Here is a 16081-nt window from a genome sequence, read left to right as displayed (position 1 = left end):
ATCATCTTTTAACAAGGAAGAAAATGTAAAAATCTTTGAACTGCATGTCAGCTACTCACTAACTCTGTTTAGTAACTGTGGTGTTTACTGAGTGCTGTGTGTTTACTACCTAGTAAATGTCATCTGATGACTTCAAATTGTCAGCACTTCTTTCCCAGCTAAAAACACCTATGTGGGTGGATGAGTGGGTGAGTGAGTCAAGTATCACAGAGACAGATTATTTCTCCATTATAGGCAAAAAAATCATTCTAGCGCCAGCAGTAGTAGTAGTACTAGTACATGTTGTTGTGTTTGGGGTGCCAGAGTCAGAATTTGTCAGTCTCTTCTGGATAAATACAGGGCAAAAGGTAGATATGTAAACATCTTTAAACCCTGAGTTACAGAAACAGTAAATCAACGGGTCCAGCAGGCAGTCGCTGTAAGACAAAACCATGAGGGCGTCGTACACCTGGACAGCTATGTTTTCTGCATCCTGCCAGTTCTTCAGCCGCACAAACAGCAGTGCTGCTCTAGTTATAGTGCAGGGAAGGAAGCAGAAGGAGAAGACAACGACAACAGATGTGACTAAGCACACAGCCCTCCTCAGCTTAGTCTTCTCCCCAACCGTCTTCTTCCTCAGCCGGCTGACAATGCGGACCGTGCAGTAGACGAGGATGATGTAGGGGATGATGATTTGGGAGAAGAAAACAATCTTACAAAAACAAAATAAACAAAAACCCCACTATTAGGTATGACTCGTTACAATAGCCCTATGTGTCACACAGTCAACTTGGATTTCTATACAGACATGGGAAAGTTTATCATGTACACTCTTAACTTAAACACTCTGTCTTCAATCATGGACTAATATTTTGACCCCTTTAAACCCCTCCTTAGCTTCTCCAGCTAACCCCCTGCCTTTTACTTAAGTTATGATGTTAAGTTAGAAATGTAAACGATTCAAATTAATTCTTTCTTTCAAGAATAACTGGTGATTATCTGTTGATTTTTGTTTTTCTAACATTAGTTAACAGTTGTCTGGTCTCTAAGATTTCCAAATATTGTGAAAAGTGTCTATAGAAGCGTTTATCTTTATCTGCACACGTTCCACATCTCATCCCATCACTGGTCCAGACCCTGAAAATCCTGTGTTTATTTCAAAAGTTACATAAACAAAGGAATATTAATAATTAGGACAAAGAGAAAAAAAACGTGCTTAATAATAAATGTAAATGATTCATGAAAACTTTTGTTTATACGCTGTCTCCAATTTTTACTTCAGAAAAACTCTAATTCGGTTCTGCCACGCCTGGGTGAGTGTATCTATGTCTTGTGGAAAGGAACTGCCAGTTAGGGAACTGAACTGGATATTGACTGTAATGCCAGCTTTATAGGAAGTTGAAGCAGTTGTGTTAATCTCTGCTGTTCTTCTTAAATGTTCAAATATAAATATTAAAGTTTTTTTGAATCCAAATCCACCCGTTTTCTTTCTGGAGGCTGGAGGCCATCTGATCTGTCAGAGCGAGGCAGCGAACAACCTGTTTTTAGTCAGTTGTCATCAGTATATATTGTTAGGTAACATAAAACAACACTAAATCCAAACAAATACACTGAAACCGTACCTCTCTAAAGGTGTCCGTCACATCATGTAAGAATGTCTCCTTTTCCCGTCCGTGGCTGTTGCAGCACTCAAAGGTTGTGACCATAGTAGGAGTGGTGAGGGGAAGCAAGAGGATCCAGATGACGACAGAAATCTGAGGAGATTTCTTAAACACGTTGACAAAATTTCTCCTTCCAAGATGGACCACATTGAAGTAGCGATCGAGGGACATTGTGATGAGGAAGGCGATGCTGGCTCCTCGATTGAGAAACAGCATGAAGAGCATTATCTTACAAAGCACAGTGTCCTCACTGCGCCTCAAGTTGTGCTGGTAATGATGGATCTTGAAAGGAAGGCAGCCCACCAGCAAGAAATCAGCAACCACAATATTGAACAAGAAGATCGCTTTGTTCTTCCAGAACTTGTATCTAAAAAGGTCATATAACAGTTAATTGTTTCACAGCCAGCGAGTTTGCTTTGTATCAAGAGCGAATGAAGAGGAACAGGAAAAAAATAAACCTAAGCTTATGATGCTGTTTCTGCCATCTACACGACCTCGTCCTCTCCTCGGAGAGCTGAGTAAAATGTTGGACAGTCGCACTCAGACTCGTGTCAGATAAACTCTTCAAAACTCATAGACCAGCGTGGGAACATATGTAGATTTTACTTTGTAGCGACTTGCAAGGTCTGCTTTTTTGTTTTGTTTGCACTTCAGTGTAACACTTACAGCTTAGCTTTTTTGTTCTACACTTTCTATTTTAACTTTTCAAGAACAAAATTGGATTCATCTGTCCATTTCAAAGGTTTAATAGAGTTTTGGTAGGTCTTGTTATTTTCATGGCATCTGAATTGGTTGCATCAGAGTGGTCACAGTCTTTTAAAGATAAACTTAAAACCGCTTTCTTCGCCACATCAGTAGCGCAGTTGGTTTACACTTCATTTAGCAAACTTTGCCCCCAGTAACCAGAATCCAGCACAGCTTTCCTCTTGGTTTTTACTAAAACGAGAATAAATGTAAACGAGTAAAAAGATTTCCCGTACCTGAAGATGAAGATGTAGAGAACGGACAGGTTGAGAGGCAGACCCAGTGTAAATTCTCCCACCATTACCCAGGAGAGGACTTGGTATGTAATGTCACTGGGTGTTTTGCAGTGGTCAACTGATCGATTTACAGACATGTTTTGTTGAATCATCATATAAATGGCAAAAAATGTCCACCTTCTATAGCAGATAAAGCTACGGTCAAATTAATATGTCGTATATTGAGAAAGCAAGCATTGCAGTTAAATCCCTTATCCTGGAGGTTGTTGTAGGTTCCTATGATCTCGAATCTTCACCCCTCAGGGACAGATGCTCCTTCTCACTCTCCTTCTAGTTCCTTAAATTGAACAGTCCCCTTAAGAGAGCCTTACAGTGATTGTGGACCTCTGTCAAGGCTGGTTTTTCCATGGCAAAAGATACGGAGGAAGCACACTCTCAATGCAGTGAAGGAGAAAGGAGAAAATGCCCTCTCTTAGCCTCTGTTTATGTGATGCTACCACGCTGGTTACTTGCGAAGAAGTATTTACATTCAGGAGGTGCTGGAGGTGTGGTTTAGGGAGCTCTACTCAACTGACTGAGAAACTAAGCATGAGAGTTACATTTATGAATCTTTCAATCTGCAAACTCTAAACTATTACTGCAAAAAAGGAATCTGACAGTAATTTCGATGTTACAGAGAGAGAGAGCTATTTGGATACTGGTAGTTCATTGTGGTTTTATCAGCAGACTGGCTAAACTCCTTGTGACATTCAGGGGACTGTCAATATGACAAAATCATGCTTGCACATTTGCAATATTATGTTTGGAGACATTCATGGAAAAAACATGCAAACACATATAAGTTTTACATTGCTATAAAGTGACAGATCAGTGTCTTTAGGTACACAGTTTTAGATTTGAGATTTTTCCTACGTTCAATAACCTGTTATGACAAAGTAATAACATTGTTTATGAATCTTTTTTAAAAGTTAAAAAAAAATCATAAACCTGTGTCTTATTGACAGATACATTTGTTTGTCAAAGCCTCATTTGGCAGCAGCTACAGCCTTCTATGTTCAAGGGTTTTCAATCTTTGCACATCTGGATTCAGGCTGTTTGTTCCACTCTTCCTGACACATCTTTTCTTGCATTGCATGGAAAGCCAGTCTGACTGAGCTGCTACTTTATAGTCGCTGGCAGAGTCTGTATTTCAGCTCCATGCCAGCTAATCTAAGTTGGATTAATACTTATCAGTTTTCTTGATTAAACCTACTTTGGTTATGTCAAAGTGAGAGTTTGCCAGGGTCAGAATCAGGTGTTTTTGTTATTTGGTTGAAGGATTACGGGCAGTGCCAACCTATACCTCTATTTTATCAATATGTCACCGGTGCCACAGAAATAATGAGTGAAGGATCAGCTTCATAGCTTGGAAAGTGTGCACGTGATAATTATCTTCAAATGAAATCACCTCTTACTTTGTGCAATCTAATGTTGGAATTCCACATTTGTTTATGATTTCAAGCTTTTTTTTCCGTTTCAAAATGATTAAGACCATTGTGCTTCTGTGATACTGAAAGGTTTTGAAAGGTTCTGCATTCTGACCTGCTAATATTCTAAATGTTGTCTGTGCTGGTGTGCTGGCACACAGCGGGTTAAATGGTATCCACAGGCATGAATATTGTGTTTTTGGATTAGCTTTGTCATAGAGGAGGGATTTTTCCAGGCTGTATTCTTCCTCAGTTCCAGCTGGGATATTCTCCAGACCCAAATGACACTCTACAGGAATGGTATCATCATGAATTCATGCATGTTTGGTTAAGTGTTGTTGAGCATACATATAGGAAAACTGTACAACATGAAAGATACAACAAAAAAGTGAAGGGTTGTGAATACTTTTCAAAGAAATAGTTGTATGATTCATGGGGTGAGGTTGAGCCAGAATACAAGTTTGTCTGAAGATCTGATGAGTTTACACTGCATACATTTTGTTACAGTATATAAGAGGATTCTTTAAGGAAATATTACAGCTTTCTAATACAGACAGGAGTTCATCTTCAAGTACACCTTTGTTTGAACATACTAGAGAATTGCAAGCAGTGGAAAAGTCATGTCTATGCTTTAGGATGAGCATAAAGAGTCTTCTACAACTATGAAAACTCAGAGGAAATCATAGACAAACACTTTGGTCATTCTTACAAAATACTCCTTGCAAAAATCAACCTGAAAATGCATAACAGCGTTTTTGGTAACTAAGTCAACCATGCAATCTTGTCAAAGTCAACATACTTTGCTCTGTTCATGTTAACCGTTAAAGTAACCATTCCTCCTCCTCTCTAAAGCTGCCCTCTGCTGTAAAATACAAGAAAACTAATCATTTCAAACTTCAATATAAATTTGAATCCTATTAAGCCATGCACTGACATCTTTACTTCACTTTACTTAACTGTACTGCTGTGTCATTGTCTGACACAATGTTGCACAAATGAGCTATGCCACATGGTTTCTGCAACAGACACATGAACACAGTTGAGTACGTTTTGTGCTTTATGGCTTGTTGCACGTCTGACTGTAACAGTGCGAATTTTAACCCATTACAGCCATTGCAACGTGACTTTTCTATACCAATAATATGAGTGTATGTCATGGCCAGTGTTGGGTAAGTTACTTTAAAATAGTAACTTAGTTACATTACTAGTTACTTCTCTCAAAAGTAACTCAGTTACTTCAAGTTACTCGTTACTTTCAAAGTAACTAGTTACTAGGGAAAGTAACTTTGGTTTTACTCAGAATTCTCTTGTTAATGTGTTTCTTCCATAACGTTGCCAGTCTTCTAGCTTGCTTACTTGCCACAGTGCACTGTGCCACCTACCAATAGAAAGGAAAAGATAATGTGCATATTTCCACGAGAGAAATCCCACACCTGGACCGTCGTTGACTGTTGCCATGATTCTAGCCTACGTCACAGAGTCATGTGCGCCTTTTACATCCAACACAAAAACTGCAGTCGTGGTGCTTTCGATTGTACTCAGAACTCTGAAATTCTGCCTTCTGAATAGGAAGATGTAGGCAACACCAGACTGCAGATGAGCTGCATACAGGGCTGGACTGGGAAAGAAAATTGGCCCGGGTATTTTGACTAGAGACTGGCCCACCATTATAGGAAAAATCTTAAAGCCTTTGAATGAAAACACTGTTGTGACAGTGATGTACACTGTTTTGATGGTATATATGCATCAATCTATCAATCGTTTGTTGTAAGATTCAGATAATTATTTTTTAAAAGCTAGACATTTTAAATGATAATAAGAAAGAAAAATATTTCCTTGTGCCCACCTCTCCCTGTTAATGCCCTACATGCCCCCCTGGCAACACTTTGCTAGATCCGCACCTGCACAGTTACCAGCTGTCAGCTACCTAAAAAAGGATCCTGGGGTTATTTGTCTCTCAGAAACAGTTCATAACTTCCCTTCAACTCATTCATGTCACCTAAAAGGTAAACCTGTTTCTCCATCACAGCTCTGATGATCCAGTAAGGACATCTCCTGGTTTCATCTTCATGTTTCCCTCTCACCAGATAACCAAACCGACATCATGACCAGCAGCTTTTTTGAACTGTGGCTCCAGCAAACATCAGCTGATACTAGAAATTAATATTAAATAAATTCTAACAACAGCTGATCAAGCTTAAACGTGCTGCTGTTGTTTACCGCGACATCCGCTGGTTTCCTCTTTCGGTGCAAAGTGAGCGATAAACAAACAAGAGAGCCGATCAGCTGATCATTGATCAGTTTTCATGATTGAAGTAGAAACAGGAGAGGGAGGTGGGAGAATGAGAGGAGAAGAGGCAGCTGTGCAGCAAAGACACAGAATAACTCCAGCTTTGTGCCTTTTTCATTGTAGCTGAATTACGGGACAAACTGTTCCTTTTCACCTCAATAATAAGAAACGCTTAATATTTTCTCTGAATACCAGGCGGGACGGTTGGCAACTCTAATAACTTATGAACAAAATAAAGTTCAACATCATTAACTTCATAGCACCCACCCAGCTGTGTAGAAACTCCGTCATGCTAGCTAGCACGCAGTACGGAAAAAGTCAGAATAACGAAAATAAACTCCACCTAAACTTGGTTCATATCTGACCCAGAGAGACTGCAGGTCATAACTTCTTACCTGAAGTTACTTGGACCGGCGGCCGCCTCGGGTCTCTTTTCCTTCTGCCTCCCTTTTCCTTCATCCACCTGCTGGCCTCCACCACTTGCTAATGTTACTGAATCTTTGGAAGCTCCGCGATAGCCACCACACGAAGTAACGAGTAACGACCCTATCTAAATCCCAGTAACGAGTAACGCGTTCCTGATTTTGGCATAATAACTAGTTACCGTGCTCGTTACCACAATAATAACGTAGTTACTGTAACGCGTTACTTAATAACGCGTTAGTCCCAACACTGGTCATGGCCCAGCAGGCCTGCCTGAGGATGGTCAGCTGTGACAGTGTTTTTGTTGTTGTTACTCTCTCTCTTTCGCTCCTCCCAGGGCGGGACTCATTATGGGTTCCCACCTTTGGCTCACGCACCTGCAGGACATCTACAGTACCTACCTGCGCCCAATTACCTCTGTGTTCCTGTCACTACTTAAGACAATGAAGCTGTGCTACTCATCACTGGATAGTTGTGCGACTTGCGTTAGTGTTGCCCCGGCATTTTGCCAACGATCCAACCTGTGCTCTCTTTCCAAATAGACCTCCTGGACCCATCCCTGTTTTACGGGTAAAACAGGGATGGGTTGGTGTGTCTGGCAGATCACGGTGTGTGGCTATAGAGGATTAAGTGTGACGTATTACTGAATATAGTAATACAGTACTTTTATTTAATATAGTACTTTATTTAATTGCATAATTACTACCAGGGAAAAGTAATTTGTTATACTATTTGTTACGTTACTTTTATGTTACTCTGTAAAATAGCTCAAGCACAGTTTGCCATAATCACTATTTAAAAACATAAACCTGAGGCTACAACCCCACAGACTAAAACAATTGCTTAATGAGGTGACACATCTTTAAAATCGTTTTCGTAGTGGAATACAAAGCTGACTGGACAAAGCAAAGATGAAAACCAGAACAAAAAAGCGATCGCCAGGGATTCTGCTTTGGAAACGTGAACAGGAAGAGAGGGAGGCTGCAACCTGACTGCTCATCTGCTTTGTTACCTGTTGAAGTTGAGGGTCTGGCCCCTGGGGTCGGCATTCACTCAATTTTCACTCTGGGTTCTTGGCTAGCTTAGCGTTAGCATGCATCTTGGCAGATGCTTGTAAAGAAACTGAAGTTATCTTAGCAGCATAATGCAGCTGTTTCTGTCCTGGGTGCAGTTTTACACTTCCACTCTAGACTGCGCCATTATTTTTCGCTTCTTAGACGTGAACACAAATCAGGTGATTTACAGTGGGATGCAAAAGTTTGGGCAACCGCTTCCTGTAGGTTCCAATGAGAGTCTGGATTGTGGTTGAAGGTATTTTGGACCATTCCTCTTTACAAAACATCTCTAGTTCATTCAGGTTTGATGGCTTCCGAGCATGGACAGCTCTCTTTAACTCACACCACAGATTTTCAATAATATTCAGGTCTGGGCTGAGATGGCGGTTCCAGAACGTTGTACTTGTTCCTCTGCATGAATGCCTTAGTGGATTTTGAGCAGTGTTTCCAGAATGAAGCTGGCTTGTCCAAATGTGCTTTGGCGGCTCTGTTTGTGCTGTGGGCGGAGAAAAGGCTTCCTCTGCATCACTCTCGCATACAGCATCTCCTTGTGTAAAGTGCGCCGAATGGTTGAACGATGCACAGCGACTCCATCTGCTGCAAGATGATGTTGTAAGTCTTCGGTGCTGGTCTGTGGGTTGACTCTGACTGTTCTCACCATTCATTGCTTCTGCTTATCCGAGATTTTTCTTGGTCTGTCACTTTGAGCCTTAACTTGAACTGAGCCTGTGGTTTTCCATTTTCTCAGCATGTTCCTAACTGTGGAAACAGACAGCTTAAATCTCTGAGACAGCTTTCTGTGTCCTGCCCCTAAACCATGATGGTGACAATCTTTGTCTTCAGGTCATTTGAGAGTTGTTTTGAGACCCCATGTTGCTACTCTTCAGAGAAAATTAAAAGAGGAGGGAAACTTACAATTGACCCCCTTAAATACTCTTTCTCATTACTGGATTCACCTGTGTATGTAGGTCAGGGGTCACTGAGCTTACCAAGTCAATTTGAGTTCCAATAATTAGTTCTAATGGTTTTGGTATCAATAAAATGACAACAGTGCCCAAATTTATGCACCTGCCTGAATTTGTTTAACCAATTATTGCAAACTTTCTGTAAATTCAAAAAACTTCATTTCACTTCTCAAATATCACTGTGTGTGTCTCCTATATCAGCGGTCCCCAACCCCCGGGCCTCGGACAGGTACCGGTCCGTGAGTCGTTTGGTACCAGGCCGCGAGAGTTGAGGCTCAGGTGTGAAATGTATGGTTTTCAGGGTTTTTATCGGTTTTCAGCGTTATTTTGTTATCGTTAACTCTGTTTTCCTGGGTCTTTTCACATGTGTTATGAATAAATCTTCTTTTTTCGGTACCGGTAATAGTTTTATTTTGTTGTATTTATCCGCGACACCTTAAAGGCCGGTCCGTGAAAATATTGTCGGGCATAAATCGGTCCGTGGTGCAAAAAAGGTTGGGAAATGCTGTCCTATATGATATATTTAACTGACGTTTTTTATTGTAACAACCAACGATTTATACAGGAAAATAAGTGTTAACAAGGTTGGCCAAACTTTTACATCCCACTGTGAGTGTGAGTGCAAGAACCGATAAGCGGGACTGAGATCAAGCAGACAATTGGAGCAGGAAGCAGGAATTGGACTACTGGGAACCGATTTTCTGCAAGTACCGGTTCTCGACTCCCATACCTATGGGAAAACTATTGTTTGGTATGGGGAAATTAATTCATATTGTCTTACAGTGTAATTCATTTGCATCGTAGAAATTACCATGTAAATAACCAGGTTAATTTTGCTCTGGATTGCTTCCCTGCACCTTCAGATCGGAGATGGGTTCTGACTGTTTCCCTGTTCTTTGCTATGTTATTTATAAGTTCTTACCAAGATAATGTGAGAGCAGTTTAAAAATAAATATGTTTTAGTGTTACAGCAAGTTGTGAGTATTTTGCAACAGCATTACTCAAGTTAAATAGACAATCAGTAATATTTTGTAATATTTTAATAAAAAACATGCTTCTTCCGTACAGACATGACTCATATCAAAACCACCATCACTATACTCTCCAGAGCAGCTGCTAAAAGAAAGGAGAATAAATAAGAGTTCATATCTTGTATTGATTTATTATCGTGAAATAAAACTAAACTACGGTAAAATTTGATTTGAATGAGCAAATCTCATCTCTCATCCGAGCTCCCTTCTCTCCTCAAACGTGAACAAGACAAAAGATTCTTAAACTCCACACTTGGGGCAGTAATTCATCCCCAAGCTGGAGTGGGCACTTGACCGGGTGAGGACCATGACCTCAGACTTGGAGGTGCTGATTCTCTTTCCTGTCATGTCACCCTCGGCTGCGAGATGCTCCAGTGTGAGCTGGAGGCCACTACCTGATGAAGTTATGAAAATGATTCATTTAACATGTTTGTGGTTCTCACAATAAAAAATACTTACTTGCTTGAATTTTAGGTTTTTTGTGTTATTTTAGGCCAATTGTATAAATACACTATGTTAACATGAAAAAATAACTGTAAATTTAGACGTGAGGTTGTACTGAAAGCAACGATACCACAAACAATGCAAAGAAAACAAAATTTTAAGGGGAAATATAAAGGTAAAATCAAAAGCAGTCAAAAACGGCCAACTATACCCTGGACCCCAAGAGAATGTGGAACAGGGAAAACAAACAGGTCCAAACAATCACAGGATAACAAGATAAATGAAGTAAAACTAAATGCAAAACACAGGGAACAAAAGACTGCCAAAATAAAATGAGGCGTAACAAAGTAAACATCTTACATCAAGACATAAACTAAATAACTTCGAAGAGCATGTGTACAAGAATCCAAAACAGCTGTAACAAACTGCGGTTAAAGGAGCACAGAGAAATATTTGGACAAGCCCGGACCCAGAGGCCTGCTGCTAACATAGCCACCGGTTGACTGTCTGCTTGTGAATTATCTATGCTGTGCAATGATTCCTACATCTCAGTCTGTCTGTATTTTAAGCTAATTTAAAAAAAAAAAAAGATTTAGTTTTATAAATCTCATAGAGTACAGATAATGCAACAAACAGTATTACTTAACCAGGCAACATCTAAATTATAAATCAAACACAATGTTAATACCAGCAGCCTGACACTTTTTAGGTCCCTATCCTACTGCCAAAACAACTGTAACAGATCTGGGTATGGACATGCATGTGGGATCCCAGAGGGTTTTCTCTGTTCTTTGGCACCAAGGCGTTGGCAGCAATTCTGTGGCTTGTGTGGGATGTTGAACGATGTCACTGTGGGTCGAGCTTCTTTCAGTAGATTTTGGGACTGGGAAGAAACCTTGTTGGGTTAGATTTTAATCATGTTCCATGAATCAATAACGAGCATTTTTTGTGGCTAAGCTGAGTGCACTGACCTACTGAGAGGCTACTTACATTTAGGAGTACCTGCCGTGGTGTGCAAACTACTGCTAACAGTTAAAATGAGACAACTTCTTTTCCCTCTCAGTCATTAGTTTGACAACATGTTGGCCGCAAAAATAAAAAAAAGTGTTTTCATGTCACATGAAAGGAAAAAATGAACTATTTTTTTAAAACAAAATTTATATTTGAAAAAATATTAATGTATGTAGTTATATACAGTAAACAGTAAATGGCATATTTCTCCCTTTTCTGTCTAAAATCTCAATGTCATGTTTTTCCCTCAGATACAGTCTCTTCTTATCTTATTTCTTTACATGGTCTCACATTCTTTAGAAATCCCAGTGTCATCTCTGTCAGTAAAAGCTACGTAATGTGTTCTAATTTGATGTCTGCCAAAACTTGTCAGAACTGGTCTTTTTACATGTGTCAACACGCCATAACCACATGTTTGACTGCTTGTATCCCAGCAACCCTTGATCTGTCTCTCTTCTTTTCTTGAGTATAAATTCAAACGTATTTGTGCAAGAAGAGACAAAACGGCCAAGAAAAAGTTTTAATGGTAATAATTATGAATCATTTTGGCAGATTGAGTTTAAAGTTCACCATTAGATACATTACAGTCGTCTTTTGTGGTTCCTAAAGCCTTCCAGAAGTTTTCCATCCGTGCCATCATTTTCAGTCACAAATATACACTGAAAGGCTTTTAGCTCTCCGTTAAGAGTGGAACCAGCAATTTTTTGACACTTTTTACCTCATTAATTAATTAATAGAGCCACTTGTCACAACAGTGACATTCACTCATAACCCCATAGAGGAGCTGTATTTTGGCCTGAATGTGTTTTCACCCACATCTGAACATCATGGAAATGTTTTCTTTTTGTTAATTTAATTAGCTGTTGTATGCAAATATATTAACATATATCCACATATACATGTACACCAAAATTTCTGATGTGCCATCAGCAGAAAATGAAGATTAACATGTTGGTGCAGAAGTAAAAATACACAAAATATTTACAAAATGCCTCATGCAAACAAAAATATAAAATGCCAACTTGTGTTAGTCTTTTTCACAACTTAATTTACTGCTACAATATATCTAGGGTATGAAAACATTCGGAATTTCTAAGAAAACAATAAGTGTCACTTTTTGTGAAGTGATTTAAGTCTGAATAATATAATGTAATTCTTATCCACAAAAAAGGCACGGTTGTATTCATATTTGTGCTGATGGGGAGAATTATGTTGATGTTTTTTCCTGCATACCAAAAAACCCAAATATTGGCAGCCCCAAAAGGAAAGCTAGCAGGGTGGTAATAATGTTTTTTAACCATCTGGTTCAAAAGGCCAGAAATAAATAATAAGGACTCTGCAAAGATTCCTTTCAAGGAAGGTAAGGACTCCCTCCTACTCTTTTACTCTCTTTTCTTTATGTCCAGAGTGTGTAGTCATCCATCAAAAGGCCATTTTTTTAGTGTGGATTTCTAAATGTACTTTTTAAATGTAAAATGCAGATTGAATGATATGGTAACACAAGAATGAAGCATATTGACTTTGCAGCTGAATTCATTAGGGTCACAGATAAACAAATAATATTTTCAAAATGTCACATTTACACAACTTTCAGACAAGTAAACAAAGTAATCACTGCAGGGTGCTAATATTTATTGCTTCTAACTCTGTCTCCTTATTATTTACATTTTTGCCTTAGCTTATGTATCAATGTCCTCAGTTTGTTTTTTACCCATAACTCAAAAGAATTATTTAACTCAGTTATTACACTTGTAGTTATTCATTATTTTCTTACGACAAAGAACTATAACAAATACTGCTATTCCAAATAAGTGCATAAGTGTTTGTACCTTGCAGTGACTCATTGTTAACCCACAGACGATTTAAATTGTAGATGAAAGCAGGGAGCATAGACTCACCAGATTCCAGCTTATTGACTACTTAAATCAGGGAGGTGTCTATTTACTGACAGACAGTTACACCAGACATACCCTCACTCGGCGCGCTACATCTACTGATGGTGTCATTAAGGTGAGTAATTTCACCCATGTGACTTATATAGAAATGCTGGGATTTCTGGGACTAAGTCAGGGTGAAGATTAGTTCAGGTTGAGTGTATGACTCACGTTTTACATTGTAAGAGTCGTTTGTGGGCGTGGCACTTTGTGAGCAGAGCTTTCAAGGTGGTATCATCAAGGTGTTCCCAACATACCGTAATCCATTTACTAGAAATAATCTCAGGATGAATATATATACATATCTCTATTCACACATCACAAACAGTTCAGTACCGACCAGCCACAATGTTAAAGCCACCTGCCTAAAATTGTGTAGATCCTTCCCATTCCACCATTTGATGATGTGAAGCCAATCAGAAGACACATGACTGAGAGCGAGACTTACTTCTGACTGTGGATAACCTGAATGTCTGCTACATGGCCCAGTATAAGACAAAATAAATATGAATATAAAAAATAATTATTATATTGAACTGTTATGAGCTGGAAATGATCATGTCATGATAATTTCCCTGTATGTACTTTTAAAATGACGTATTAATCACCTGCAGACTGAGGATCCCCTAAATGTTATCTAACAGATGGTGTGAAAAACAAAAACTTGTTTCACTGTTGTGGCTTAGATAAAAGCTGTGTTGGTATAATTTGACAGAAGAACAGATGTGCATACTTTGGCTGGGAGGCATTCTCTTAGAGAAATTTCAAACTTTGACCCCTGTGCTATATCCATAGGGCTGATAAACTAATATATTTTTTCATTTTTTACTTCTGTATATTTGAAAATCTTAAGAAAGTAGGAATTCAAATATATATATGCCTTGTCCTCATAACACATTTTAACCATTGAACCATTTTTTTCAACCTGCGGCTACTATAGAGTGAAACCACACTCTGTATGGGAACTCTCCCTTCTTTGTTTTCATAAACATGAAATGACAGTAGCATTTGTAGTTCTGTTTGACTTTCCTGTTGAGCTGACCTGTGGAGTTTCTTTTACTAAAAATGGGAAGTAATTGGATAGATAAAGTGCTTTGAACTTGGTGCTAGAGAAGCAGTAGACAAGTGGGTCGAGCAGACAGTCTATGTAGGAGAGGACCACGAGGCCATCAAAGGCCACTACAGCTTTGTGCTCGATGTAATCAGGCATATCTTTGACCCGAATGGTAAGCAGAACCATCCTGGCTATGGTGCAGGGGAGGAAACAGAATGAAAAGAGCACCATGACAGCAGTGACCAGAAATACCGCTCTCTTCAGCTTGGTCCTATCCCCGACTGTTTTTTTCCTGAGTCGGTTGACGATGCGCACAGTGCAGTAGAGCAGGATGACAAACGGGATCAGGATCTGAGTAAAGATTACAGTCTCTCTGATGCCATCCACCACATCCTTAGATAGGGGGATAAAAATAAAAGGGAATGTCAGCAGTCTAACCTCTGTTTAAAAATCACTTTGCATGACTGCTGTGGAGGATTCCTAGATTTAAAACAAAATTAAACTCTTATTAAACTGTTATAAGTATTAAGACACAATGACCTTAATTTATGCACGTGTTGTCTACAGTAAGAGAGAATAAGGCATGAAACAAGTAAGCATTACCTTGATCACGGTAGCATTTTCTTTAATGAGGCTGTAAGAGCAGTCAAAGTTTTTGAGCATGGTGGGGATGGTGAGAGGCAGAAGCAGCACCCAGATGAGGACAGAGATCTGTGGAGACTTCTTAAGCGCTTTTAGGGGACTTTTTCGACCAGGGTGCACCACATGAAAATACCGATGGATGGAAGTCGCTGTTAGGAAGGCGATGCTAGCTCCACGGTTTAAAAACAACATGAAAAGCATGGCTTTGCAGACAGCGTCATTGTTACTATTTCTAACTCCCTGGATGAAGGTATAGGCCTTTATGGGCAAGCAGATCAGCAGGAGGATGTCAGCCAAAACCAGGTTGAAGAGGAAGATATTATTTGTGCTGGATTTCCAAAACCTTAGCTTGAAAATAAAGAGGTGGATGACAGATGCATTCAGAGGCAAAGCCAAGATAAAAATCACAATTATTGCGGCTGCATAGAACTTGTACACTTGTATCTCGGCAGCTTCATCGTCTTCAAGAGGTTGTTCAGTTCCATTGGTGCTTTCCATTTTAGCAGTCAAAAAACAAATTGCCTGGGGATCAGCAAATATTAATTCCAAGCTTGAAAACAGAAACAGATTCTACCCTGGAAGCATAGAGCAAAGCATTGTCTCTAAAGTGAAGAGGAAATCACTTCAAAGATCGAGTTCCATCCTGCAATCAAAACAGAAGAAATCCTGTCAAACAGGTTTCCTCGGTGTCTTTAGTTTTGGTCCTTTTTAAAACTTTAGGTTTCTTCTTTCAGTCCTTGAGTCATTGCTACTTTATGTCCTTTCAGGCGAAAGTCAGTACCAGTTCCAGTTAAATCTGGAAGTAAGTCAGTGTGCAGGTACAGTAGGCATCTCTTTTGTACTGCTGCTCTGCCCCCAGTTTGTAGCTCCTCCTTATTGCATGAGGGGGTGAGTCACCAGCTGTTATTGCACTGTTAGACCAACGGGACTTACATAGACCAAAACTCACTTGTAAAATAGATATAGAATATAGAATACAAACAATTCAAACATCTAACTACGAAGCAAAAGCACCTTTGTTTTTTAATCATGGCATGTAAACAAACTTTCTGTGTAGCCTCGTTAAGCCCTGACAAGGTCTGTGTAACCAAGTTAAAACAAGCACTGATAGCACCAGCTTGACTTTTGACAGCGTGACAGCGGTAT

General features: G+C 39.4%; 2 protein-coding genes across 2 annotated transcripts; both read right to left on the bottom strand.

The window, feature by feature from the left end:
* Window positions 1–217: 217 nt before the first annotated feature.
* LOC146692325 (12-(S)-hydroxy-5,8,10,14-eicosatetraenoic acid receptor-like) lies at window positions 218–2757 on the bottom strand. The gene is made up of 3 exons (XM_085433325.1): window positions 2621–2757; window positions 1602–2007; window positions 218–691 (listed from the first exon to the last, which is right to left on the bottom strand). The coding sequence occupies exons 1-3, from the start codon at window positions 2755–2757 to the stop codon at window positions 218–220; spliced, it is 1017 nt and encodes a 338-aa protein (XP_085289451.1).
* A 9054-nt stretch (window positions 2758–11811) lies between these two features.
* gpr31 (G protein-coupled receptor 31) lies at window positions 11812–15724 on the bottom strand. Its single transcript, XM_085432409.1, has 2 exons — window positions 14897–15724; window positions 11812–14686 (listed from the first exon to the last, which is right to left on the bottom strand). The coding sequence occupies exons 1-2, from the start codon at window positions 15431–15433 to the stop codon at window positions 14222–14224; spliced, it is 1002 nt and encodes a 333-aa protein (XP_085288535.1). The 5' UTR covers window positions 15434–15724; the 3' UTR covers window positions 11812–14221.
* Window positions 15725–16081: the final 357 nt, after the last annotated feature.

This window comes from Copadichromis virginalis, linkage group LG15 (genome assembly GCF_057382275.1).
Source record: "Copadichromis virginalis isolate Kocher_CV1m ecotype Utaka linkage group LG15, C_Virginalis_male_GT1.1, whole genome shotgun sequence".
Classification (NCBI taxonomy): domain Eukaryota; kingdom Metazoa; phylum Chordata; class Actinopteri; order Cichliformes; family Cichlidae; genus Copadichromis; species Copadichromis virginalis.
Note: the sequence above shows the minus strand (reverse complement) of the source record. Positions and strands in the feature narration are given on the sequence as shown.